The sequence below is a fragment of the Meleagris gallopavo genome, chromosome 1, assembly GCF_905368555.1.
Source record: "Meleagris gallopavo chromosome 1, MGAL_WU_HG_1.1, whole genome shotgun sequence".
In the NCBI taxonomy this organism is placed as follows: Eukaryota; Metazoa; Chordata; class Aves; order Galliformes; family Phasianidae; genus Meleagris; species Meleagris gallopavo.
In genome coordinates this window covers 61009113-61034955 of record NC_139404.1, presented here as the reverse complement: position 1 = coordinate 61034955, position 25843 = coordinate 61009113, and the positions used below count along the sequence as shown (strand labels likewise).

Below are 25843 nucleotides of genomic sequence, written 5' to 3'. Positions count from 1 at the left end.
GGAACCAGTCTCTCTACACTATAAATAGGTACTTACTTAACTCAGCGGAACATCATTTCACTTAGCCTCAAATGAGCACAAGTGCCTACCCTGCAAGGTTACACAGGAATTGCTGGACTCTTGCACAGTGGCACTTCCCACAGCTCTTCTGCCATATCCAGAGCTATTCCAAAAGTAATCTTTCTATGAATTGTGGCAAAATGTGTTCATTTTCTGTAGATACGAGGTGATTTTGAGGAGGTGCAAAAGGGCAGAGTTTTAGATTCTACCTTTACTGCCAAGCTGGAGGATTAGCAGCCTAAATCACATAGAATCATAGAATCCTGAGAGTTGGAAGGGATCTTTAAAGGCCATCTAGTCCAACTCCCTTGCAATGATCAGGAAATATGCACAGCTAGATCAGGTTGCCAGGGCCTGATCCAGCCTTGCCTTGATAGTCTACAGGGACAGGGCATCAACCGTGTCTTTGAGCAACCTGTTCCAGCGCTTTATCACTCTCACTGTAAAAGTCTTTTTCCTTATATCTAACGTAAATCCACCTTCTCTGAGCTTGAAACCATTTCTCCTCGTTCTATCACGGCAGACCCTGCAAAAGAGTACTTCCCTTCTTTCTTGTAGCTCCTCTTTAGACATTGAAAGAGGGCGCTCAGGTCAGCTCAGAACCTCCTGCTCTCCACGCTGAACAGCCCCTGCTCTCTCAGCCTGTCCCTACAGGAGAGGTGTTCCACCTCTTGGATCATTTTTGCGGCCCTCCTCTGGATGTGCTCCAACAGGTCTATGTCTCTCTTATACTGAGGACTTCATATCTCGATGCAGTATGAAATGAATGCCATGCTGTCACTGTAAGTGAGCCTTTTTCCAGACAACCCCCTCAACATGCAGGCTCCACATTTCAGTCACTTTTGTTAACATGTATTGCCAATGTGGCGCAAAAGGAAGACACGGGCCCAGCTTCTGCTTGGATGGGTGACAGTAACCTGATACCCAGAACAAGAACAAAACTTAGCTCAGCCCCTTCTCCTCCATCAGCTGGACGTAGAAGTTTGCCCCAAACTCATTTTATTTATAAATGTTGCTGGGTCCTCTATTCCTGGCAACAGGTGCTCATGATCGGTGGCCTGGGACAGGCGGGAGCAGAGCTATGGGTCACCTTGCGAGCAGTAGCAGCAGCTGCCTCTTGGATCAAACACTTGTTAACCAGTGGCTCGGGATCGCTCTAAATTAAGTCCTCTGCTCCAGTCCCACAGGGGGAGGGAGGAAACACCACAGCCACTGCTGCCATATCCCTTCTGGAGGCCAGCAGGACAGAACGAGAATGACACAACCCCATTGCCTGCTCTTAGTGGACGCCCTCAGGTTATGCAAGACCACGCTTGGCTCCCGCTGCTATGATTCCTACATTTTGCCACAAAGTGACAATACAGAAAACCAAGTCCTCAGAGGGCTACCATCACTTTTTTTTTGTGGTGGTGGCACTTGGCTTCTTTCATGAAAACCATCGACACCTCCGAAAGGCCCACAGGCTGACACCGACGGTCTGCATGCCTGAGCTCCACAGTGCGAGCAAGGAGGCCGAGCTGAGGGCTGGCGCACACGTACCCTGGAGGAGCAGCCGGGGAGGGAGGGGAATGTGAAGTGTTGGGCCCCAGCTGCGAACTCCTCCTGGTTTTGTTTTAGGGTAATTAATGTTCCCCTGAATAGTTCCCTTCTAGCTTTCAATGCTATCAACCAGGCTGGGGGGCTGTGCTTCCTGCCACCCTCATTACAGAGGCGGTGGGGGCTGAGCCCTCATGCAACCCTGAGCCCTGCTGGGGACCGGTGCCCCTGCATACTTAGGGATCCCACCGCCCCTCTTTCTTCTCCCCTCTCCCAGCCCGAGCTCCCCATGAGCCTGAATTGGACGCATTCCCCCTGCGCTCCCAGACGTCTCCATCCCTGCGTCCCTTGACAGAGCAATCATTTATCAAGTTGTTTCACGCGTTGTCGGGGAGGGGGGCCCCGGGGGACGGGGGTTTGTTTCGTCCCTTTGTTGAAGCTCCACAGGACCGTCCAGCTTAGTCTCCAGCCAACTGCTGAGAGTTGCCAGAGTCCAGGAGCAAATGTTAAAGGGGCTGCCTTTCATCTGTGTGCTGATCCTGCTGCCTTTTCATTTTATTCTTCCAGCTTCTGGGATGTTACTTGCTTGCACGCCCCCACGCCTGCCCCACTATCATTCTGCATGCATGTTTTCCAGGGAGCAGGAATTGATTTTCTGTGCGCTTGCCTCTTCTTCCCCTCCCAGTCCCATCACCTCTCAAGCCATCACCCAGCTAGAGCTCTGGGAGTTGGATTTACCACTGCCCTTTCATCATCCCTGCACCTAAGATATCATAAGCCAAATTTGGTTAAAGGCAAGTCCCACTCATGCAGTTAGTCTCTTCTTTGCATGTGCATGCTTGCATCCCTCCTCCCTCTCTGTGTGCATGAGAAACAACCAACTTTCTAGACTGTAAAATCATCACATACCGTATTAAAAAAAAAAAAAAGGAAAGGAAAAAAGGAAGAGGCTTTTGGCAAAAGAACTAAGTAATGATGCTGAAGGAAAAAAAAAAAAAAAAGATGCTTTGAGCGCTCTCGTGATGTAAAGGCTCTTGTGTTTTACACATGTAGGACTGGAAGGCAGATGATCTGGCTCGAACTGTGAGCTGCCCAAGGTCACACAGGAAGCCTGTGACAGCTCACATAACCTACAGCACTGCACCTTACCTGCCCAGAGCCCTGCCCCACTCATTGACCAGCTGCCAGCGCCTGCAGCATTCCTGGCGGGAAGGAAATGTGGAAATACAAAGGCGTGTCACACCCAGGACATCTACCTGTATCCCAAGACAGAGATCGTTGCCTGCCTGAGGACAGCTGAATAAGAAGAAAGTTGCCCAGAAACCTGCAAATTCTAACAAACCATTCCTCTCTTACACCAAGATGTTTTTGAGGTACTTGCAAACCATATTGCTCCTTTATTTTTGCACAACTATAGTCGTTTGCTACAACTGGTTTTCTAGCAAACTGCCAAGATTTTCCTCTCTGCTCAAGTACAAGTGTTTCCCGGCTATAACCCTTAATTTAAAGGCTGGAGAAAACTTCAAGGCCAAAAAAAAGAAAAAAAAAGAAAAATTTTGCTCCTCCAGCAGCTAAGTGGCCATTGTAAATTCCACACATTTCACAGAAGAGAGGGCAGGAGCTGCCCAAGATGTGATGTATTCCTCTCACCACCTTGCCTCCATAACTCTTTCCTGCGGAGGAGAGCCGGATTCATTTGCTTCCCAAGTCAATCAACAGAGTTCATGAGTCAGATGAGGGAATGCTGAAAAGCAAGAGGGTACGCTCCTGCCGCCAGGAACTGATTACACTGCCCCTTAATTGTTCCCAGATTCTATTATTCCAAGGCGACAGAGCAGCTCCAGCACTAGCCAGCTTGTTGAGAACATCCACATCACACAGCCTATCCCATCAGACACATGGAAATTTGCATTTTTCCAAACCACGGACCTGTTGAGGCTACAAAGGTTATTAAGAAGAAACGGTAAGGTTTGAGGGATGTCTATCAGAAAAACCATCTGTCTTCTGAATGGGAGCTGCATATCCTGTAATTCTGAATCTTTTGGTAATCACACAGTCAGAGAGCAGAACAATTCAAATCTATAATCAGTATGATATTCTCCCTATCACTGATCTGGACAATTCCCTCTATTCTCATCCTCTACCAATTCCAGTAACCTTAATTATTATTTTTTCAATTTCTTCCTTTCCTCACTCAAACAAAAACACCAAAGCTGCATTTTACTATTAACTCATTGTTAAGTGGTATTTTTTGTTTTTTAAGTTTCCATTCAGTCTCACTTATTATTACCTCTTTTACATCATCTCCACAGACTGTTGATTCTCCATAGCAGTTCAGGTGACAGTGTGCAAAGCAAAAGCTACATTTAAAGACTGTAAAAACAGACTGAGGTCTGTCCCATTATTCATACCCTTTATAATAGCTATTAAATGAGTAATCACATACCTCTCCATTACGCTTCATTCAGTACACGGAGAGTGTGACTAGGAAGGAGAGACAGCTGTTCAATATTGATTTTTATCCTTCTCACTCTTTATGTATCCCTATGTCCAATTTGCTACATAGCTTCCAAGCCCGGCCACCAAATAAGCTATTAATCGCTTCATAGACCTTTTCCTGCGGTGGCCCTCCTCATAGTATCTCAATCAAACGAGCATGAACTCTTTTCTCAACCCATTTACAAGTTAATGATTTTTAATCTGATCTGACAGATGAGAAATCGAAAAGGAAAAAAAAAAACAACAAAAAAAACAACAATTGATGCTTGCAAAATTCACCATTCAATTTAAGTAGCCAGTCACTGCACCTCAGTGTGAGATTAGTCTCCCCTCCTTCAACCTCAAAAATAGTCCCACAAATCCCCTGGATGGCAGTTCTGTGGCAGCGTTTAGAACTGCACAAATGTCTAACTGTTGTTCTTGCAGCTTGGACAGGGAGCAACACATCCCAGTGACAGCAAGGAAAGAAAGGCACCTTGCCCAAAGCTGCACAGAGGACCTGCACTACGGGCAGGCTCTGGCTATCATTACCAACTTCAGTAGCAAGCTCTCAGTGCTTTCTAAAGCTATAGCTTAACAACATAGTTAAGATGCTTTAGAGGGTTACCCCTCTGAACCAGCAATGCCACCAAGCACTACCTAGCATAAACCCACGGCAGAGATGAACAGAGAGACTGAACATCAGTATGCTTCTGTCAGCAAAACCTGAACTTACTCCTTTACATCTCTTATTCCTTTGAAGGCTGCATTGCAAGACTGAACACCAAAAACTTTCCAATTAGAGAAAAAAAACCCAAACAAACAGGAATTTTGCTTCTGGAGCCTGGATCATCTTTCTTTCTTTCCTCCCTATACAAATACTGGTGGACGAAAAGAGGCTGTAACTTCTTGGGCAAGGAGCAAGAGTAAAACAGAGGAGAGACAAGGACCTCAAAGCTGCTTTGCCTCTGGAGAAAGAATCATGGCACTACGCCTGCACTTAACCGAAAGACAGACCTTTCTTCTCCTGTAGCAGCCCCAGCCTCTCATTTCCTGCCCACCTTCAAACTTCTTCAGTAAATGAGGTGAAAATCATATAACAGCTTCATTCAGTGCTCAGCCTTGATTTATACTCTCTCAGCACCATCTGTCCTACAAAGAGAGCTCTGCCATTCTCCCATGGAAAAAGCATGTGACCCTGTAATTAGAAACGATCGTCATCTGCAGGTACAAGACGATGGAGTAAAGGTTGCACAGACAACTGTAAATCTATAGTTTCCTGTCAAGTAATTGAATTTGTAATCATTTAGCATCGGTTTCAACACAGAAAACAATAACACACAATAAACCCCTTGCTATCATGTCACGGCAGTGTTTTGAAACAGACACCTTCTCTACTGCTGCTACCACTTGAGCTCAAGTACAAATTACATTAGCAGGCAAGCAGAGAATATTGTTCTTTGAAGCACTCACTACAGCACACAAATGCTGAAAAGCATGCAGGAACAGCCCCGTTTTATAGGCAACCCACCCAAAGGCAAATAGTTAAGACATTTTTCTCTCCCCAGAGCTGACACTTGGTTACATTATAGTCAGTGTTTGAATTTTCATGGTTTCAGTATTGCTTGCACCTGCCCTGTTGGAAGTTTGGGATTCTACTTCTAGCTGATGACATTTCCTATACTTATAATAACAGTGAAGGAGAAGTATTACAGACATTAATTAGGCATGCTGGTATTTCCATTTTTAAAATGGTCACAAAGTGAGGCTTACATTTTGGTGTCTTGCCTAAGCTGGTGCACTCTGTTCTTCTCCATCATCCCCACAGAAAGAAACACCTTCAGAGTGATTCATTCCAGTCTAAAATAGACTCTTCTCATCTCTCAAAGATCAATTTCTTTCCACTGACAGTGACAAAACCCTGCATAATCAGTGTGACATGACAGTCCACTTTCAACACTAAGTTATTCTTGCCCCTTTTCTCATCCCTACAACTTATTCCAAGTTCTACACCATGCAGTGGCTGGCACCACAACTGTTTGCTGTGCCACTCTGTAAGCCAGCTCACAAAACTAAATCCAGTGTGTATATATATATATATTTAATACACCACCAGCCATATCAGCTCCCTGATCTTCCCAAGAGTGGCCCCACAAACATTTGTGCACACCTGAAAAGTGCCAATAGGGATGCTGGGACTAAAAGTGACAGCCAGAATTCTTGGGTTATCTGTTCTCAATTTAAAAAAAAAATCTTGGTCCAAGATGTTCCTAGCAAAGCAATTGCTGCTATCTCATGTGCTCCTTACCCACAAGTCCTGTTTTGAGTACTTGTATGACAACCCCAAAGTGATGTACCAGTGCACAGGCAACAACCATCTCTCAGAGACAAGCCGTTCCCCATGGAATGAGAAAAAAAAACTGGCATTTCACAATTGCCCCTTATTACCAATCTCAGCCTGCGGGAAGTTTCAAGAAACACCAGCCAAACGTGTATCACCACCTCAGAACCAAACACCATCCAGTTTCCCAGCTCTCCTCCATTCCAACCTGAACTTTAGCACTGTTTGGTTGCTTCTAGATTAAGCTAACGTTCTTTCAAGACAATTTTTGTAACAAGTCTGCTCTCTTTTTTGGCAAGTGGGAGAAGAGAAAAGAACATAGGAAAGCACAACATATATTCCAGACCACAGGTAACCTCATCTACTGTTGGCAGTCTTGATCCAAATAGAAGAAGTTTCTGGAAGTCTCTAGTCTGACCTCCTATGTGTATTTTTCCGGTTCTACAATGGGGTTTCTTTATCAGTCTTTCCTGAGGAGAGAAGTCCTGAACAGCCTTCTAAGTAACATTGCTCTCCACAGATCATTGACACCATCAGGATCTCAGTCTCTATTTAGCATCACCTCTCTTTGTTCAGCTGCTGTTTTTCACTCTGTTCTCCATGCATGACTTAGCACAAAACCATCTGCACACCACAAAGGGTCAAGGTTGAGCAAAAAGCAAAGCCATTACACCCACTGTAGGACACTAGTGTTGCAATATTCCACTCCATCATGACCAAAGCAGCATAATGAACAAGCACTTGGAGCTGGATGCATGGTACGAATGGTAAGAGGTATGGCTCGGTAACATCCAACAACACCATGGACTTCTAGATGGTGGAAAGACGCATGAATATACCCAGGCTAAAATGGAGAGAAGCTGTACCACATGGTACTCTCCATCCTGCTTGTTCTTGCATCCATAAAGTGGGGAAAAAAAACGTCTGGGAAACGGGTTGACCCAGCTTTGTCTGGCAGAAAGACCAGCAGGGGACAGGATTTCTCCTCTTCAGCTGCAGAAGAGCAAGTTGCTCTTCTGGAGACACAGGTCAGACCTGTACCCCTTCCTGCAGGGTGAACAGAGGCTCTCACTCACCCTCCCTCTGGGCAGGAGTCCCAGAGGACAGATAAGAGATTTTATTTGGCAGCTGGGTATTTCTCCTACCAGAGGATCTGCCCTAGATAATGTCAAGCATCTGTCCAATAGCCAGGAAAAGTCACAGAAGAAAACATCACTCTCATTTGCTCCTCTGCTTCTAAGGAAGCCAGAAGCAGCTCCACGCAGTTCAGCATCCCCTATACATTCTGTGCACTACATTTAGTCCTTCCAATCCACCACGCAGGGTACGTGCAATTAGGGTCATCTTCCAGGCTCAACTGCATACAGCACTGCTGGTTTTAGTTTAATTTTTTGGGGTGGCTGTGGGGAGATAATCACTCAAAAGAGAAATGAGAAACACACAGAGCCCCTGCCATTTGTTTGGCTCAGGCACAACTTCAAGCACTGCAGCGATTGTCTAGAAATCAAACAAGTGGTTGATAGCGCCAATTAACACCTTCCAGCAGAACAATACCTCCAGCTCATCTTTCCCCATTCTCTCAGCAGCACCCTGGATGACTTCTCTCCCAGACAGCAGACAAACAGCTAAGTGGAGGGAAGCAGCGATGAAGGTGTCCTAGTGTGAGCAGAGGCAGCACATAGCATTAACTTATCAAAATCCTATATCGGAATAAAAACTTAGGCGATGACCACACACAACCAAGAAAGTGAAACTAGTTTGGAGAAAACTAGGCTTTAAACTTTTTTTTTTTTCCTGGTAGCTGCAAACTGAAATTTTTGAAATGGATTTTTTTTTTTTTTAAACCAAAGAATACTCTGTCCCCTTCAAAAAGAGGGAAAAACGCCATATGACCCATTTAATCATTCACTTGCCTTTCAGTTACCTCCTTAAGCTTCCTGAGTAAACTCGCATTTGCGAGCTAAACCACACACAACTGTCGTGCATTACAGGGCTCCATAGTACTGTTCCTGTAGCACCCCATATTTGGTGTAGACATTGGGTACCACACCAAGCAGTAGTCACCTGTAGTTAAAAAATGGGATATCCCAAAGATGAAATTCTGCTTTCTGTGATTTCCAGCAAGAATGGGGGTGAACTTGAAGCCACTTGAAGCCACTGGACTTGCTCCACATTTACATGGCTGTGACTGAGTGCAGCATCATGATTTTCAGAGAGGAGAGGGGCAAACATCACTGCTTCATTCACAGCCCAGCTTTGATAAAGTAATAGGACTGTGGAAGGGGAATTCCAAGGATTAAAGCAAGGGCAAGTGTGTGGAGAGGTAAAGTTTTCTATAAAATCAGCAGCGGTAAGAGGAAAAACCAACAGCTTCTGGATTTGCAGCTTTTTTTTTTTTTTTTTTGCTTTTTTGCTTTTTCCTCAGAACTTGTGCTACTCAATCTCCTTGTTTGAAAATAAGGCCAACGATAGGTCATGGTGACATTGCCCATCCACCTTAAGACTTGGCAGCAGAGCAGCTGGACGGATGGCTGCAATTTGGGCTCATTCCCAGCACAGACGAGGCCTCGGGCTCTGCTCCTCCAGCCCCAAAGAAGCACCTCTGTAGGACAAGCCAGTAATCCCAAACCATCTCGGCTCCACCGCCTTGCACAGCACCCCAAGGGCCTTTGCCTCAGAGGTACGGCATTGAAATGCTAATCTGACTTTGTAAACCCATAAACAAAAACAAAGAGGAGGCCAGAAGAGGTAAAAAGCCTCCCTGAGCTCCATCCCCAGGCCCAATCTCTGGCATTCAGGCCCTGCCCAGTGGAGCAGGATTTCACCCACATGAGTGCATCTCCGGCTCTGGTATCGACATTGCTGGCAGGCACCATCTTTATGGCCAGATGCATTTAAATGGCCACTTCCACCACACGCCAGGATCTTCTTTGTTTCAGAAATCTCTTCAGAAAACAGTTTTTATTGCAACAGGCCAGCCAAGTCTTACTCACAGCTCTTGTACAACAATGCAACGTCATAGATTAATAATACCCAAACCCAACAGTTGCTGCAGCTGGGCCCAAATGTCACCCAACGTGTGCTTTCTCCACCCCTCCCCCGGATCCCACTTTTCCTGCCCATGATCTCCAGAGGTGGGCCCCACAGCTCCGGGTCTGCCACTGGGAGTTGTGTAGTGCAGAAAGGATAAGAGAGGCCAGGCCAGGCAGAGGGCATGCAGTCCTGATGGCTGCCCTCGACAGGAGAGCACTGGGACCTGTGCAAAGGGCACATGCCATCTCCAGGCTCACCAGCACTACTCTGTGCACATCCTGATCTTTCAGGCCCTGTCAGCGAGCCCAAATCTATAGACAGCCAACACGGGGGATCATTCACTATGGGACAGGGCATCACAACCACCTCATTACCCCATGCACTGCCCTTTCATTTTGCACCATCCCAGTTTTCCTCTGTCTCATGATCCGTTCTCACTGGCATCTCAGGCTGCTCGTCATGTGGAAGCCAGATTTTAAGCACAACGCAGTGGCTTAGATATTTATCCCTCCACTAAAGACTCCGAAGGCACCACTGCTACCATCAATCCTTAGAGGAGAGGAAGGGGACACATCCTGCAACAGGGACCACAGAAAAGTAAAAAGCCAGTCCCAAATGGGAGAACAGCAATTTGTTACTGGGGTAGCTGAAGCCAGCCGTGGTTAACTTGGGCCAGAAGGTCCAAGGGCTTTTTTTCTGCCAAGTTTAGTCTTGGATGACAGTGAAATGTGGTTAATTTGACAGTTTCATTTTAACATGTATGGGCAAAGTCTAGAAGGCGACAGCAGCAAGAGAACAGCGTTGCATTACTATAAGGTGACTACATCAACCTAGCACTCAGGGCTAAAAGCCGAAAGAAAAAGTAGATGCCCACTGTTCACCCTAGCAATGAAATAATCACAGTGTCTTCGATGGTATAACAATATTCTTACAAGTATAGGCAAGAGTTATAAATTTAGCCTTTCACTATAAATTTCAAACTGTGCCACGCCTCTGGCATCACAGAAGCTGAAAAATCAGGCACAGCACCAGGGCTGGAAAATACTGGAAAATGCTCTCTTTACTCTTTTCGCACTCATTTTATAATCTTTAACAAAACCACGGCATTAATAAGACCGGGCTCTCCTCAAACTGCAAGAGATACACTTGTATTCCTCTAAGCATGTGCAAAATGCAGTTACACAAGAAGCCGTTGAAGAGGCAGAGAGAAATGGGTGGCCACAAAGTTTGGTCAGTGGAATCCTGTAAAATGCAAGGAGGCAACCTGGCAGCAAGGGAGGAAGTCTGCTTTGGAGGAACAGGAGAACATCTGATGATCTCCACCTGACTGTTTCTCCTAAAGAACTGTGAAGTGCATCGTTCTTCTCTAACACTTGGCTCTTCATTGTATGAGACAAAGCAGTGCTGGCTTACAGCGCACACCAGGGCATCAACTTCCACTAGCTCAAGTGTGTTCTTCAGGCTATTCGGAGATAAGATTTTTTGGTAGAGCACTGCCATCCATCCATATTGATCACCTGCTAGGCAGACAAAGCCCCAGCTCAACTGGAGAGTGAAACTGCCTCTACTCCTTCTTGCAAGGCTCCTGACCAGAAAGGGCCACCCTGGCAGCCAAGGCCTAGCTGCATTACAACCATTGCCCCCTCCTGCTTGCAGTCCCCACATTGAAGAAGCTGCCCTCTCCATTTCACACAAGTGCACCCCAGGCACACAGGGCAATGAAGGGTTAATTTAATTAGTTCTGTGTGTGCTCAAAGAATTACAGGCAACTTCATTTAATTATTAAGTAGCCAATCAGGTAATCTCTGTATCTGATTAGCACGCTAATGAAATAATGTCTTCCAGTTCAAAGCTGTCATTCCAATCAGGAGACAGCCCTTCAGTTAGAAGGAAAAGCTGGCCATGTTTCCATGGGCTCCAGGCTCTGGGATTTTGGGGAGGGGATGGCAGTAGGAAAACCTTTCAGCCCTCCCTCTCACCATTTTACAGAACATAGCACAGCTCTCCCTTCCAGGCGGGCAAGCACATTGGCTCCAGAGAGGCTCCCAATGCTCCAGGCAAGTGTCCAGCATCACCACCATGCACCCCTTGCTTGTGCTCCCAGATGGCCAAGAATATCCCACTCAGTCAGGAACCCGGAGAGCACAAGGCCCTTTGCCTATCACCTAGGCACTGCCAACTGAGAGAGCTGCTAAATATGTGGGGCATGACTCTGCTATGGTCCACATGGGAAAAGAATCACACAGCAAAGCCATTAGAGAACTAAGAGGAAGCCAGAAAGCCTCCTCCCTCCCCCATGCTGCTCTCTGCTTCTGTGTCATATGCAGTTATTTCCAGCCTGGGGAAAAGTGCAAGGCGGCAGCTGTCACACGAGGCAAGGACTTGCCCCTTTTAAACAGGGATTTCAGGACTAAATGACCCATTACAATTAACACAGCTGCAAGAACTGGGACACTTCCACACAGCCCAAGAGGGGGTTTGGCAGTGGGGGAGGACAGGAGTAGAAGCAGAGGGTTAGGATTGTCCTTCCAAGCCCTGGCATGGAGACCTTGTTCTTTAAGCATTAGCTCAGCTGTCCTCTCTCAGCCACAGCAGCTCAGCCTCTCCCCCAGGCCAGAAGCTCAGCTATTGTGAGCTGCATGGCAGCGGACAGTTCTGAAGCAGCCCTGCGCACTTGCTCCTGCTCAAAGCCCTGCTACTTTGCCACAGCAGCACCACTGCTTTACACACAGCTGTGCACTTGCTAACTTTTAATTAGGCAGCCCAGGTTAATCCCTAGCTGCAGTAGGGTGTGGTTCTGCATGACCAAGTCCCCCCCAAGTATCTCCTGAAAGGACCCAGGAGATGATGCTGCCAGAGTTCCAGTCTGTGCTGTTGCAACTGTACTTCTGCATGTCCTCTGCTGCCAGTATAAATGCTAACTCAGCTCCTGCTGCTGCAGCTGCCAGCATGCCTTTGCTCTGCAGGGCAGGTACACGTTTCTGAAAGCAAGATCACCTTCCTGGTGACACTTCTCCTGGCACATTACCCAGGAACAGAAACACAGCCTCCAGGATGCTCATACCAAACACACATAGTTTTGTTAAGCCACCGCACTTAAAATGAATGCATTCACAGAGAGAATCCCAAGAGGAGCAGAAAAATTGCAGGCAGCCTCCAGACAGTCAGCTAGACAGCTGGCTTTCTATGAGAACGCTGAAGTGTTGACACTTTTCGTTGACCCTTTTTTCCCGAGCATATCCCATGAACAAGAAATAGGACTGCCAAATGGGAAGATGCATCTCTCTCCTCTCTGCTGACTGCAGCCATTCCAAGTGAAGGAAACTGGTTAGATCAAGAAATTCAGGCTTGGACAGCACAATGAAGCATCCACTAATAATCAATCCCTTCACAACAGCCTTCCTGCCAACTGGCTGCAGACTAGGCAGTGATTATAAATTGCAGTTACTCCTCCAAGGAAAAACAACACAACATCATATGGCTGTCCATGTTCATCCTTTAATTCTGAAACCAGTCCTGCTTGCAATTACAAAAAGACAAGTTTTCCTAAATACGCATCCTGAAAAGAAATACATCTCAGCCATGAAATCCGAAGCTGGGTTCTTTCCAGCTTGTGCCTCGCTAGCCACAAGAAAATAAAGAAAAAGAGATAAGTTATAAAATCCATGTCATTGAAGTTAGCTGAAGATTCTAAAGATGCCGAGGGTGGAATTTGTTGCTGATGAAGATAGCATTGTTACCCTGTACTCCTGCATCCTGCAACCTCAGGCAAAGCACACAACAGGCCCTGCGAGGCGGTCCCGCTCCACCACTCATTAACCAGCACGCAGATGCAATTCGAACCCGACTTCAGCACAAGCAACTGCACCTGGGGACCAGCGCTCACTGGCAGCCTGTGCCGGGGCACATTCCAGCCCAGCTCCCTCGGCACTGCAAGCCGGGCAGGCGTAGCGTGACCTGATCCCCACCTCTGATAGCACTGAGCCCCATCCCAGCCCTGTACAACCCGACCGCGTGTCGAGAGGAATGGGATGCAGATCCCCATCTGCGCGCACGGAGGGACTCCCTCACAACGCTATGGCTATTTGCGGAGCAGCCACAATCCAAAACTTGCCCCAATGAGAAAGTCCGGGCGTTTGGCAGGTCAGGCACTTACTACAGCGAGTAGTTTGTTCCACCGAGGGACTCGTAACACCCTCCCAAATTACACATTGCCCTTTACAGGACACCGCAGCAGCTGGAATCGTCTCCCTTCTCACATTCCTTAATAAGCACTTCCATTGCCGAGTGGGGTGGATGTAGGGCATCAGCTGCAGTTAATCATAACCGAGCACTGCGTTCCCTTTCTCCATGCTCCAGACACTATCTGCAGGCTAAGAATATCCAGCACCAGTCCGCCGGGGCAGGGGGAGCCGAGCGGTCCGAGCCGCCTGGCACTGTGGGGCTCCCTGTTACAGGAGACTTTCACTCTGCCTCCCCCAAGCAACAGCCTTCAGTGGGGCCCCCTGATAGCTGGTCGAGATCCTACAGATCATGGAAAGATAATCCATTGCAGGACTAATGCACTACTGCAGCTGTCCATGGAGAAAATCCCCTTTCAACCAAAAAAACCCTCGAGCCCTTTGATCCTCTCCAACACACAATTATCTTAAGGGCAAAATAGTCTTCTGTGCCTCGGCACCTTGTATCGGGCTGAAAGAAAAGAAATTGAGACTGCTATTCCATGTTTATTCTACACGGCTGCCTGTCCTACAATCAGGCCTCTCCAGCACAGCAAGTAAGTCCCAATGGATAGATGCCGACGTGTGCTGGGTCACAGTGCCCAGGAGAAATTTAGGAGGAAAAAAAAAACCAAAGATCTGGGGGTTTGTTTTGTTTAAGAGAAAAATTGAGGTTCTAAGAAAGAGCTATCAGACAAACTTTTCAATATCTTGTCAGCAGCAGTGGGATTAAAGCAATTAATTTCAGCTTTCAACTGCATGGTCAGATCTGAATTTTTAAAGAGCAATTTAAAGGATGACCATCAACTTTTAAGTTAAGCTTTTTCTAACCAGAATGTTAACTAGCAAAAAGAAAAGAAAATACAGAAAATACATCACGCTTTGACTTAGTACTAGAAAATGCCCCCAAAACCTTGCAGAGAGGTCTGCTAGGCTCCACCACAGGTGACCCAATTGCTACACGACCTCTTGCTACCTGTGCAGTTCTGCTCCACCTGCTGCCCCAAATGCTAGGCGATAAGCATTGCTTTCAGCAGAAGAGTCAGCTATAAAAAGCCCTTCCCCTCCCCACTGCCTGTTTCCATTCCTGTGCCGCTGTTTCACCCCTCTGTGAAGCTATTCACCTAACACCTTGGGGAACTGGTCCCAGTTCAACAAAGCTCTAAGAAAAACTACTCATTTTTTTTAAGCCAGGTGAGTCATTTTACTACCATTAGCAAAGAGCAAGAGAGGACTGCTTGAAAATTCACACCCTCAGGTTCCACTAGATATGTCAACAAAATGGAGAAAACTTAAGAACGCAAAAATAGGAAAACGATGTAAAGTCACATCCCTACTCCCCTGAAATCCTTTTAATGTCAAAGGTACTCAGCACTACACTTTTATATAAAGATTTTTAGAAAGCTTGTCTCAAAATCCCTAAGTATTACTTCCTGGGTGCACTTCTCCATCTATCACCTATTGATACCTTTTGCATTCTTGTCTGACTCAACCAAAAGAGATGGGGTAGCAGAAGTCTTGGGCACACGGTTTCCACAAGGGGCATTCACCATTGCTGGCCCTTCCTATCAGCCCAAACACATTTATGTGCTCATGTATGGGGTCTGGCTGGCAGGTGAGCTGCCTGGGATGACCTACGAGTTTGGCAGGAGGACAGAGAGGAGCTCTAGAGAAGTTGGTTGTGAGGACATACAACACTATCGCCCTCCATGTTCAAACTGGAAACACGTATGAAATCAGTACACATTTTATTTCTAAATGCTATGTGGTTTGCATTTGAAAACACACTTCATTTTCAGTGTCCTTATGTTAGTTATGCAGATGACATGAAGTTACACTTAGCAAAGGTTAGGCATAAGTGAGGTCCTAAAATACCACATGGTGACATGGAAGGGGTCTTGCTTGTTGGCCTTTTTCTTCCCAACTTGGTTTTTAGTGTTTTAACCTTCACAGCACACCAGAAGAGGGAGCCTTGCACTCCTCTCCCATGCTCATCATTTGTTTTATATTAGTAACAATGACAAGCTTTATTAAGAGTCAAGTTCTTAAATTGAACTCTCACCCTTTGCCTCCTAAAACAAACAAAATCCAAGCAAGAAAAAAGAAAAAGCAACCACCAAACCCTTTTTGCTTTCTGTTGTGGCTATATAAATATTTTTTTTTCTGCTGCCACAACTCCCAGTGCACAAGGCTCACCACAAATAAAAAGCCAGCTCTGCCTTCCAGTCCTTCAGCTGTGCAAAAGAATCAGAATCATGGAATCGTAGAATATCCCAAGTTGGAAGGGACCCATAAGGATCACTGAGTTCAACTCCTGGCTCCACACAGGACCACCCAAAAATCAGACCATATGACTGAGAGTAGTGTCCAGACACTTCTTGAACTCCATCAGCCTGGGGCTGTGCCCACTGCCCTGGGCAGCCCGTTCCATGCCCATCGCCCTGTGGTGCAGACCCTGTCCCTGACCCCCAGCTGCCCTCCCCTGACAGCTCCATGCCGGTCCCTCGGGCCCTGTCGCTGTCACACAGAGCAGAGCTCAGCGCTGCCCCCCCGCTCCCTGTGAGGAGCTGCAGCCACCATCAGGCCTCCCTCAGCTTCTCTGCTCTGGGCTGAGCAAACCCAGGGCCCTCAGCTTCTCCTCACACACCTTGCCCTCCAGACCTTTCCCCACTTTTGTAGCCCGAAGTTCCACCTCCTTTAGAGCAGGCCTAACAGGAAAGAATGAGAGGACAAACGGCTTTACTAAAGAGGAGGAAGAAGATCTTCCAAAGCTCTTTCTCCAACCCCAGCCCCAGCACCCCAACTATACCAAGACAGCAGTTTCAAGAGCCGCAGTGGAGCCACCCAGAAGCTCACAGCCATGAGGTCCCACATCCAGCTTTGTCCCAGAGCACCTAAAATAATGCTGGGGAAGGCAAGAACTTGAAGGATAGGAGACCTCCCTGCTGGCAACATGACCTGTAACACCAGAGCTCCAGGACACACCTGCCACAGCACTACCCATGCCATCCTACCCTGTCAGTAAGGCACTCAGCTACATCAGTGCTGTTAAGAGCTGAACCAATTTCAGCACACCCAGCGTTAAGAGCTTGTGGTGTTCAAATTGCCCTTAAAGCAGCATCAAACCAGTGGCCCGTCCCAGAACAGAGGTGGTCTAAGAAACACTCCCCTCGTATTTCACATCTTTTGGTGCTCACTGCCTGGATTATACTAGCAGCGCTTTTTTTTTTCAGTGGGAAGCCGGTATTTCAGCTAGGCATTTATAAAACATAAAGAGTTCATAAAGGAACTGCCGTGTGAGGCTGCTTGGCCACCTTTGAGCAGTGCTTCCAGAGCAAAGGCCTGGACCACGCTAGGCCTGCAGCGCCAAGCTGTTACCCCATCCCCAGGAAAGGCCAACTTAAAAGCACGCACACACACAAAGGCAGGAAAATACAGCGAAAACGTGTCTTCTGGAAGCAAGCAAAATGCACTAAATTCACTTTTACCCATCAGCTGTTTTCTGCTCCTTACACAAAAGGCCACAACCCCCCCCTAATTGCAGGAGCACTCCACCACAGAGAGCCCGCTCCCCAGCTCTCCTTCCAAGGAACTGGGAGAACTGGGACACAATAGGAAGGAGACTTGCTAAAGGGAATAGATCTGTTAAATTAACACATTTTCTGTCAACCAAATCAGCTGCCCCCAGTGCCATTGTTGGTGAAACAATGGAGACCCCAGGAATGGGCACCCATTAAAAGGAACAAGCCTGCTGAAAGGATACACTCTAAGGCACAGTGTTGTGTGTTTAACAGGATTCTCTACTGTAAGGAAGGAGGAATCACTGGACTGCATTGTTCTCGCCATCACAGCAGATGCTGTTTCTGCTGGTAACGAGAGGAAAAAATAATTTTCATAAATACCTACAATAAGATTTAAACTACAAACTTTTAATTTGGGAACTTTTACCTCCCTTGCTGTCGCCATTTCTCCCCAGCCCTTTTCTTGGGGAGATTTTGTCTGAAAGAAGTCTATGAAAGCATCCATTGCCATTACAAAAGTTAATTCTTCCCCCTTCATGCAGGCACTTAACAGATGCCAGGGGCAGAATGGCACAGCTTCTCGGTATTATTCGCAGGGAGAGAAAGACCACAGTTAAGGTCTGCACAGAAAGCCGCAACACTTTTAAGGTGTTACTTTTAGCTGGTTTAGCCGTAGCAAATTCCAAGCAGAACAAACTCGATGACTAATTTAGATGTACCGTGCAGGAGTTTGCACCAGCTTCATTAAACTGGTACAGGTTTGCAGCAGTCAAGGCTCTGTAAACAAAGCAAACCGCTAAGTCATATTTAAGCTGCTATACAGAACATACTTTTTTTTTTCCTAGTGGGGAAAGATTTACACCAGATTATCTTAAATTGGTTTTTAAACAAATTCAGCTTAAAGCGTTTAACTTGCGAGCGCACAAACACTGCAGCTAACAGATAGGATTTCCACTCAGCTGTGCTGCTGGGAGAGGCAGTTGTCTCCAACCACCGCAGAAAATCTGCGATACCAAACCCCGTGTATGGTATCCAAATCTCTGAAGTTTTTATTTGCTTCCTCTTTCTCTTCAGCCTTCGACTGCTGCAGTCATTCTCTGACTTCCCTGTCACCTAAGTCAGAGCCATTCAAAATGTTGCTGTCAAAATAACCTTCCTTGCCCATTGTTCAGACAGCCTTTTTTTCTGCGCGCAGTCACTTCTTGTTTCTTTTCAGGGGCTTAAGATAACGTTTTAATGCATGTACCAGCCCCCTGAACTACCTATTCCGCTGATTTTATTTTTTATCCAATTATAGTACAGTTTAATCAGACAAAATGTAAACACTTGTTAAAGAGTTCAAGATCTGCGGTTGTGAAAAATGTGCCTTGCATTTGAAACGTAAACCGATATAATGCTTTCCAATTTACAGACCACTTGAAACAACGGCTCTGAGAAGTATCTCTCTGCCTCCCTGTCCATTAATCTCAATGAACTCTAGAGCCCAATACTGACATTCAGAGTGCTAATGATTCTATTATTAACAGAATAAGGAAAGCAGCAAAAGCCAAGACCAGCAAAGTAAGGGCTGCTGCTGGGAGGGATGAGGGGAGAGCAATGAGATGCTTGCAGAATCAGTGAAACCCTACATACGCAGATGGGTCAGGTAGGAGGAACAACAAAACAGAGCTCACCCAGCATTTCATTCATTTTTTTCACTTGATATTCAAATTTCCAAGATGTGTACCACCTATGGGCAGATGGCAAGAGGCACATCCCCATGCCTGAACTACTCTACTGAAAAGGCTATTAAACCAGCTCCGACTTACCTTGCATGAGTAGAGCTGATCTGGATGGTTTCACTTAGATTTCAGTCAGCTCGTTACACCTACTTGTTGCATTTATCTCAATCCTAAGTTCTCCTATCAGAAGCTGTCTGGCTACCATAGGACACAACCCACAGGTGCTGTGGCTGCTGCTGTACTACTAAGAACAATGCAGTGCTGGACCAGGACTGTGATGGAGGGATGAGGACTTAGCACGAAGTTTTGGTAGCTGTGCACAAGGGTTAATCCCCCGTAAGGCCATGAAGTTTGGTGCCATGAATCACAAGGGATGTTCACAGAGATCAGAGAGCATGGGGCTACACTGAGAAGTTTTGAGTAGGACCCAACACGATGGGACAGCAGAAGTTAAGGTTTATTTGGCCATCCTAGAAAAGAATGGCACATTTACCGAAGTGCTAAAACCCCGACACGCCTACAGTTTAACAGGTTAAACAATGTTGGCTTTTCAAGCTCTACTTGGTTTGTGGAGGCAGAACAGATCTTCATTCTGCACTTTCCTCCACAGCCACCACACAAATCCCCTCTTCTCCACACTCTTCCTCCTCCCCCCGGGACCCATGGGAGCAGCAGCTACTGATGTGTGGCAGCCACATCGTATTCCTGACAGAAAGACCTGCAGCCCAAAGCACGAGGAAAGGAGAGGAAAAGCGTCTCAGAGCCATACCAAAGACAGCAGCAGAGGCAATTTGCCCAAAGGCGCTTTTAAAAACCACAGGAAAAGATTTATGTTTTCCCTATGTAATGCGGCTTTTCCCCCTTTCCAAATAAACGCAGTTAACAACAGTGTTTTGACTATTTCCAAGCACACTCTCAGAAGTCACCTCCCCTCGACCTACCCGGGCCCAAGCTCCCAGGAGTGCACGCCGAGGAGCTGGGTGGCCATGCCATACTGGCTCCCATCCAGCTCTTCTGTAAGTTGTGCTGAAACGCTGTTAAATATTCTCCCCATACTTTTCTACCCCAACATCCCCGCAGCTGCCAGGAGGATATTTCTGTCGCAATGGGGAGGGCACGTGGCCAGGAGACACTTTGTCACGGGAGGTGTCCTACGGTCCTGAAGAGGAAAACAAATCACTTCCTATCATCACACGCACCGACCCGACTGCAGAATGCATCCCTTCTGCCCACCAGGGCAAGGCATACCATCAAAAATACAAAAAATAAGATTTTAGAAGTGGCTTATTTGGACAGGCCTCCTCCCCCCAGAGCGTTGCTACAGTAAGCAAGGATAAACCCAACACACGCCACCCAGAAAGCAGCCGTGACCACTGCAGCCAAGAGCCCACTTTGGAAACGGCGTGGAAGTTCGGCACAGCAGATGGCTGACAAGGCAGCCATGTAAAGGAGGGGGGGAAGGAATTTTCTAACACAACGCGGTGACAGCCGCGCTCCCGGCCATGCGGGCAGGCCCACGGGTGGACCCGGCTGCGTCCCGGCACGCCGAGGTTGCCCCACTGAACTTTTGACCCGGTGCCGGCTGCCCCCTCCCCAGCCCGGTTTGAAAAGCGCCGGGGCCTCGGGCTCGCCAGGCGCCTGCATCTGCCGGAGTGAGCCAGCATGGGGGCTGCCCCTGCCCCGAACAATGCCCGGCGCCCGGCCTGATGGATGCGTCTTCAAGGGAGCTCGGGCTGCCCTGGTCCAAGGAAAAAGGAAAAACATCTGCCAGCCAAGTCTATGGCTGCAAAGGGCAGCCCGTATTTGGAGACTTCACTTTCTTTGAGGCAGCAAGTGCTGGGCGAAAGGGTTGTGTTTAGAGAGATAAGAGTATGAAAGAGCTCCTTGCTGCCTCGCTTTGACCAAGTCCCTAAACTTCTCACTGGAGAACCTGCTAGGTGCGGGAGGATGCTCCAGATGGCCTCTGCCTCGCAATGCAACCCAAGCAGGCCAGCCAGCAGAGCCATCAGCACAAAAGAAAAGATAATGTCACCTTCTTACTTAGTGAAGCATATTGGAAAATGAGGCTCTGCAGCAATTGATGCAGCATAATCTTAAGTTAAAACCAGAGCAATGGAAGGAAGTTGGGGGGATACTTGTTATAAAAACATTGGGGGGTGCAAAAACTATTGCCTCTGCAATCATGCTGCAAGAGGTCAGCACCAAATGCCACCTGAGGTCTTAGACAAGGTAGAGCCACCAGAGCCAGGTGTGAGGGCAGGAGAGCTCTGCTATCCTGGGACAAGGAGATCCCACCACGGGGAGCTGGTGGCATCTGTCTGAGGGATGCAGGAACACGGCCGCACAAGCCTCACTGTGCATCTCTCAGTTTGAGCACTGCCACCCTGCAGCTCAAGTCCCCCCCCTGCCAAGGGACGGTGGCTTTTGGGGAAGGGACACCACAAACCACACTTGTATATCCACCCTTGTATGTCCACAGGCACACCAAAGCTGAACAGAGAGCATGGTGCTGCTGCACAACATTGCTCCACGTCTTCCCAGCACTGCCCAATGGCTGGGAAGAATCTCAGACACCCAGAACAGGCAGCAGACTCGAACCCAAAGGGAAAGCAAACCCAAAAGCCACGTGCAGCACCGCTCATGGAGAGCACAACAGAACCACACGAGCAGCCCCTTTGAAAGCCATTCGTTTCATACGGCAAAGAGGCTCCGCGTGCCACTCCTGAGATCCTCAGTGCCACGGATGGGGCTGGATGGGAGGGAACAGAACGGGGATAGTCAGCCATGCAGGGCTGCGGGGAACAGGAAGGAGCTGCCCGTATGTTGCAGACAGCCCCTGACAGCTGCACTCACACAAGCCGATGGGACCGGTGGTCTCCAACCTCATCCCTTAGGGCACACGTTCCCGGTAACGCTTACAGAAGGGAGGCAGCACCCGGCGCTCCTCGGGACGAGGCGATGCGTCTCAGCGACGGGAGCAGGGCGGTGGGACCCCCCAAAACATGCGCCAAGAGCCCGAGGGGTCCCGCACCACCTCGGCCCCGCGATCACCGCACGTTCGGGTTCCTCCGAGCCCCGCGCCTCCCCGCGATGGGTTTGCATCAATAGGAGGGGGAGGGGAGTTCCCGTCGGCTAGAAGTTGCATCATTGAGAGCCCTTCTCCCTTTTCCAGCTCTACCACCGCGGAAGGGATTCCCCCTCTTCAGAGATCCGCGCCCCGCCCGAGGAGTTTCGGCTCTTCGGGGCTTCGCGCATCCCGTGGAACTTCGGAGCATCTCCGGAATTCGTGTTCCGGCGCAGCCGCTGCCCCGCAGCCCCGCGTGACGGCGAGGTGCCGGCACGGAGCCGCTCCCGGCGGCACAAAAGGGTCCTGCCGGGGCATCTCCCACCGGGACGCGCTCCGTCCGCAACATTTGTAGCCGAGGCAGGAAACGCGCACAGAGCCCCGGCTAGCCGCGCGGAAATAAGAATTGGGATAACGCTTATTAAACAACAACAACAAAAATCCACGAGAAAGTTGCGGAGGACAGCGTGCCCTGGGCGGAGGTGCGGGCACAATGCCGCCACGGACGCGGGCGGGGTCCGCCCAGGTGGGATCCCCGCGCCCCAACAAAGAGCCCGGTCCGGGCACTCCGGGGGTCGGGGCCCGCCCCTCGCCGCCTCCATTTTGGTCACGGGGACCCCACGGCGGCCCCGCGCCGCCGCCGCCACCACCTTTGTGTGCCGCGGCGGACCCCGAACAATGCGGCCCCGTCGGGGGGAGCGGGGCCGACGAAAGTTTGCGGGGCGAGTTAGGAGCGCTCCGCCCGGCGCCGGGGCCGCGGGGTCTCACCTCGATCTCGAAGTCGGGCAGGCGGAAGGCGGTGCGGAAGAGCGAGCAGAAGTGCGCGATGGCCGGGACTTCCCACCAGGAGCGGAGCTCGTCCAGCGCCGCCGCCGCCGCCGCCTCCGTGCCGCCGGTACCGGCCGCTCCGCCGCCGCCGCCGCAGCCGCCGTCCTCCTCCGGGCACATCTCCCGCGGCCGCCGGCTGCCCGCCCGCCCGCTCAGCGTTGCCTCACCCCGCGGGCGGCTGCGTGCCGCCGCCGCCGCTCGGCGCTGCGCCGCGCTCCGCCCGCCCCCCGGCGCCACGCCGCCCCCCGGCCGCCCCCCGGCGGCCCCGCGCTGCCCCCTCGCTGCCGCCCGCGCGCGGGGCGGCTCGGAGCGGCGGGGCGCTAGGGCCGGCGGGGGCGCTGCTGCTGCCCCTGCCGCGGGCGGCCGCCGCTGCGCGGGCCCATCCTCCTCCGCCTCCCCGCGCCGCGGCCCGCGCCCTGCAGGGCAACAGCCGCGCCGCCGGGAACAGATGGGCCCGGGGGGGCCGCGAGGGAGGGGCGGGGCCCGGCGCGGGGAGGGGCGGGGCGAGGGGAGGTCGAGCCAATGGGAAGGGCGGATCGGGAGGTGGGCGCGGCGCAACGTGCCCGGAGGGGCGGGGCGCGGGGAGTGGACAAAAGGCGAGAGGGCGGGGAGGGCGGGGCTTCCCGCCGACGGGGCGGGGGGGCTGCGCACGAGGAGGGGGTGGAGCCGCTCCTCATCACAACAACAGGGCCCCCACGCCAGCCGGGTCACGCCTCCCGGGGCGGGGCCGGGCGGGGCCTGGTGCCGGTGGGCGGGATGGAGCGGCTCAGTCGCGGGAGGAGCGCCGCGGGATGGGGCACAGCGCCCTTCGGGCAGCACCAAAGCGATGGGTCGGCGGGTGCCCGCTTCCCTGCCAGAGCGCGGCGTTCTGCCCCACTTCTACGTGCGGGATGCTCGTGCTGCAATCTCTCTCTCTCTCTCTCTCTCTCTCTTCCCGACGTTCCTGCCCACATTCCCGCAGTGCCCAGCCGTACCTGTTTGAGTGCTGCCTCTCTGCTGCCCGTGGGTCCAGCAGCCTTGCAGTAACCCCTCTCTGTCCCGTGGAGGATGTTACCAACCTTACAAAGTTTCCTCACTGCTCGTTTGGTCCAAAGCTCTACAGCCCTCGTCTCCCCCTTTTTTTTTTTATGAATTAATTTGGCTCCCTCTATCGTCCCTACCGTTGCCTTTAGGCTGCGTTCTCCCTGATATCATTATTTCCCTGCAGGGATGCTACCTCAGATCCCCAAAGACGGCTTCAAAAGTGCACTGCTACAGTTCCAGCCTTGCTCCCAGCACACACCCCCTGGGCTCATGCCCACTTACTCCAGTTCAGCAGAAGGCAAAGACCTGGAAGCGCAGTGCCAAAAATACCAAATGCAAAGTGCCAGAACCAAGAAAGCAGGGGCTCGTTCCAGTTGATACAATGGTAGCATCAAGAAGGATCTCTTGTACAAACGCAGCTCCCTGGTATTCCCCTATCATGGCCTTCAGCTGAAGCTCCTTGACTGGGTGCCTGCAGCCTGGGCACAGGAAGATCCACAGTTTCCCCACAAGGCCGTGTACTGCAAAAACGAGGGCATAAGATTCCCTGGGTAGCAGTGGGGAAGTGGTACGAGGCAGCTGCAGGAGAATGGTGCACGGAACACTGCAGCTGTCACACACATCACTGTAGACTTAGGCAGAAAATTAGCAGCATCCTGCCACTTTCAGCTTACATTGTCTCTTAGGTGGTTGAAAAGCATCTGCCTGCTGGGAATTTGGCCAGCCCTGACATGGCAAACCATCCTCTTTGTAGGCTCCACTCCTGCGTGCTTTGCAAGCTGCACATCAAACCCAAAGATATGAGCCTTAGGTCTCAACAGATTTTCTGCTCTTAATCTACTAGAGCTGAAAACCACAGGTTGCAACTTGGTTTGTACCCCAGGGAGCAACCTCATCTGTGGCAATGGATTCAAAGCTCGCAAGCACAGATCCTGATGAATCTTCCCCAAAGAGCAGCACAAAGCAACTGCTGTTAGGTGCTGGAAATACAGTGCCTGAGCTGGTTGAAGCATTTTCCAATGCTGAGACCAAGAACAGGATAAGACGTCACCCTATCTAGAAATAAGACAGAGCCTCATGGAAGACAGAGCAGCCATCCAAGCATCGGTAGTGCCAAGCTGTGGTTCTGGCTCTTTCACTGAATTGCTCTGTGCTTTGGAGTAAATCAATTCAGATAGATTTTTCCCATCTATAAAATGAGAGTTGTTGTATTTAGATACCCCAGGGAAGTTGTGAGGCTTAATTAGTTAATGCTAGTGCCTTGTCAGCTCTCATTACCATGGTATCTTGGTGTTTATTGCTTTGAAATTGTAAAATGCTACTTACATGCTAAACATTGTTATTCTAGGTAAGATGGAGCGACGGAATCCTGTTCCTCTGTAAGAACTAAAAGCTGATGTTCCCAGTAATGGCATCGCTATGACGTCTTTCCCACTTGGAGACAAGTTTCCTTAGCATATAACAAAATTGATTTATTTCCAGCTTCCTAGCATAAGTGCTCTCAAACCAGTTTGAGCTGAGCTTTTACTGGTCTGCTCAATTCAGCACATGCAATTAAACTCATCCAGCGCAAACACAGCTGGAACTGGAGCATCTGTGCCTCACAAGGAGGTGCCTGAGGCTTCAAGGCAGTGTGGCTGTTTCCCTCACACATGCTGTGGCGGACAAGGTGCACTGAGCACTAGCAATACCCACACTGGTGCAAGGTTTTAACTCTAATAGCCATGGAAACCAATATTCTGCAGCTGAAGGATTGACAGTTCTGGATGGTTTCCTTTCTCTACCTCTGACCAAGCATGTGGGGCTCAGCCCCAGGGCTCCCCATGCCAGGGACCCCCTGCATGCTGCTTCAGCACAGCTTTGGTTTGTGCATTCAGGCAAAGCCCCACAGGGAGCTGCAGTGTGGAAGTCAGAAACGTTATGCACTGTGATCAGAGAGGGGGAAAAGGCTTGGGGGGGGGACAAGATACAGAACAGTCAAGCTATTAATCTTCTAACATAGATGTATCAGTGGCTGA

The 25843-nt window shown here is 49.6% G+C and overlaps 1 protein-coding gene across 2 annotated transcripts in view; it reads right to left on the bottom strand.

Annotated features, from left to right (window-relative positions):
* The window catches only part of CECR2 (CECR2 histone acetyl-lysine reader), a 98194-nt gene extending 74915 nt beyond the window's left edge, over positions 1 to 23279 (bottom strand). For both annotated transcript variants that reach the window (XM_085230439.1, XM_085230444.1), the window contains exon 1: positions 22743 to 23279. In XM_085230439.1, coding sequence (XP_085086565.1) covers positions 22743 to 22922 — 180 coding nt within the window. In that variant the 5' untranslated portion in view covers positions 22923 to 23279. The remainder of the gene's footprint in view (positions 1 to 22742) is intronic.
* Positions 23280 to 25843: the final 2564 nt, after the last annotated feature.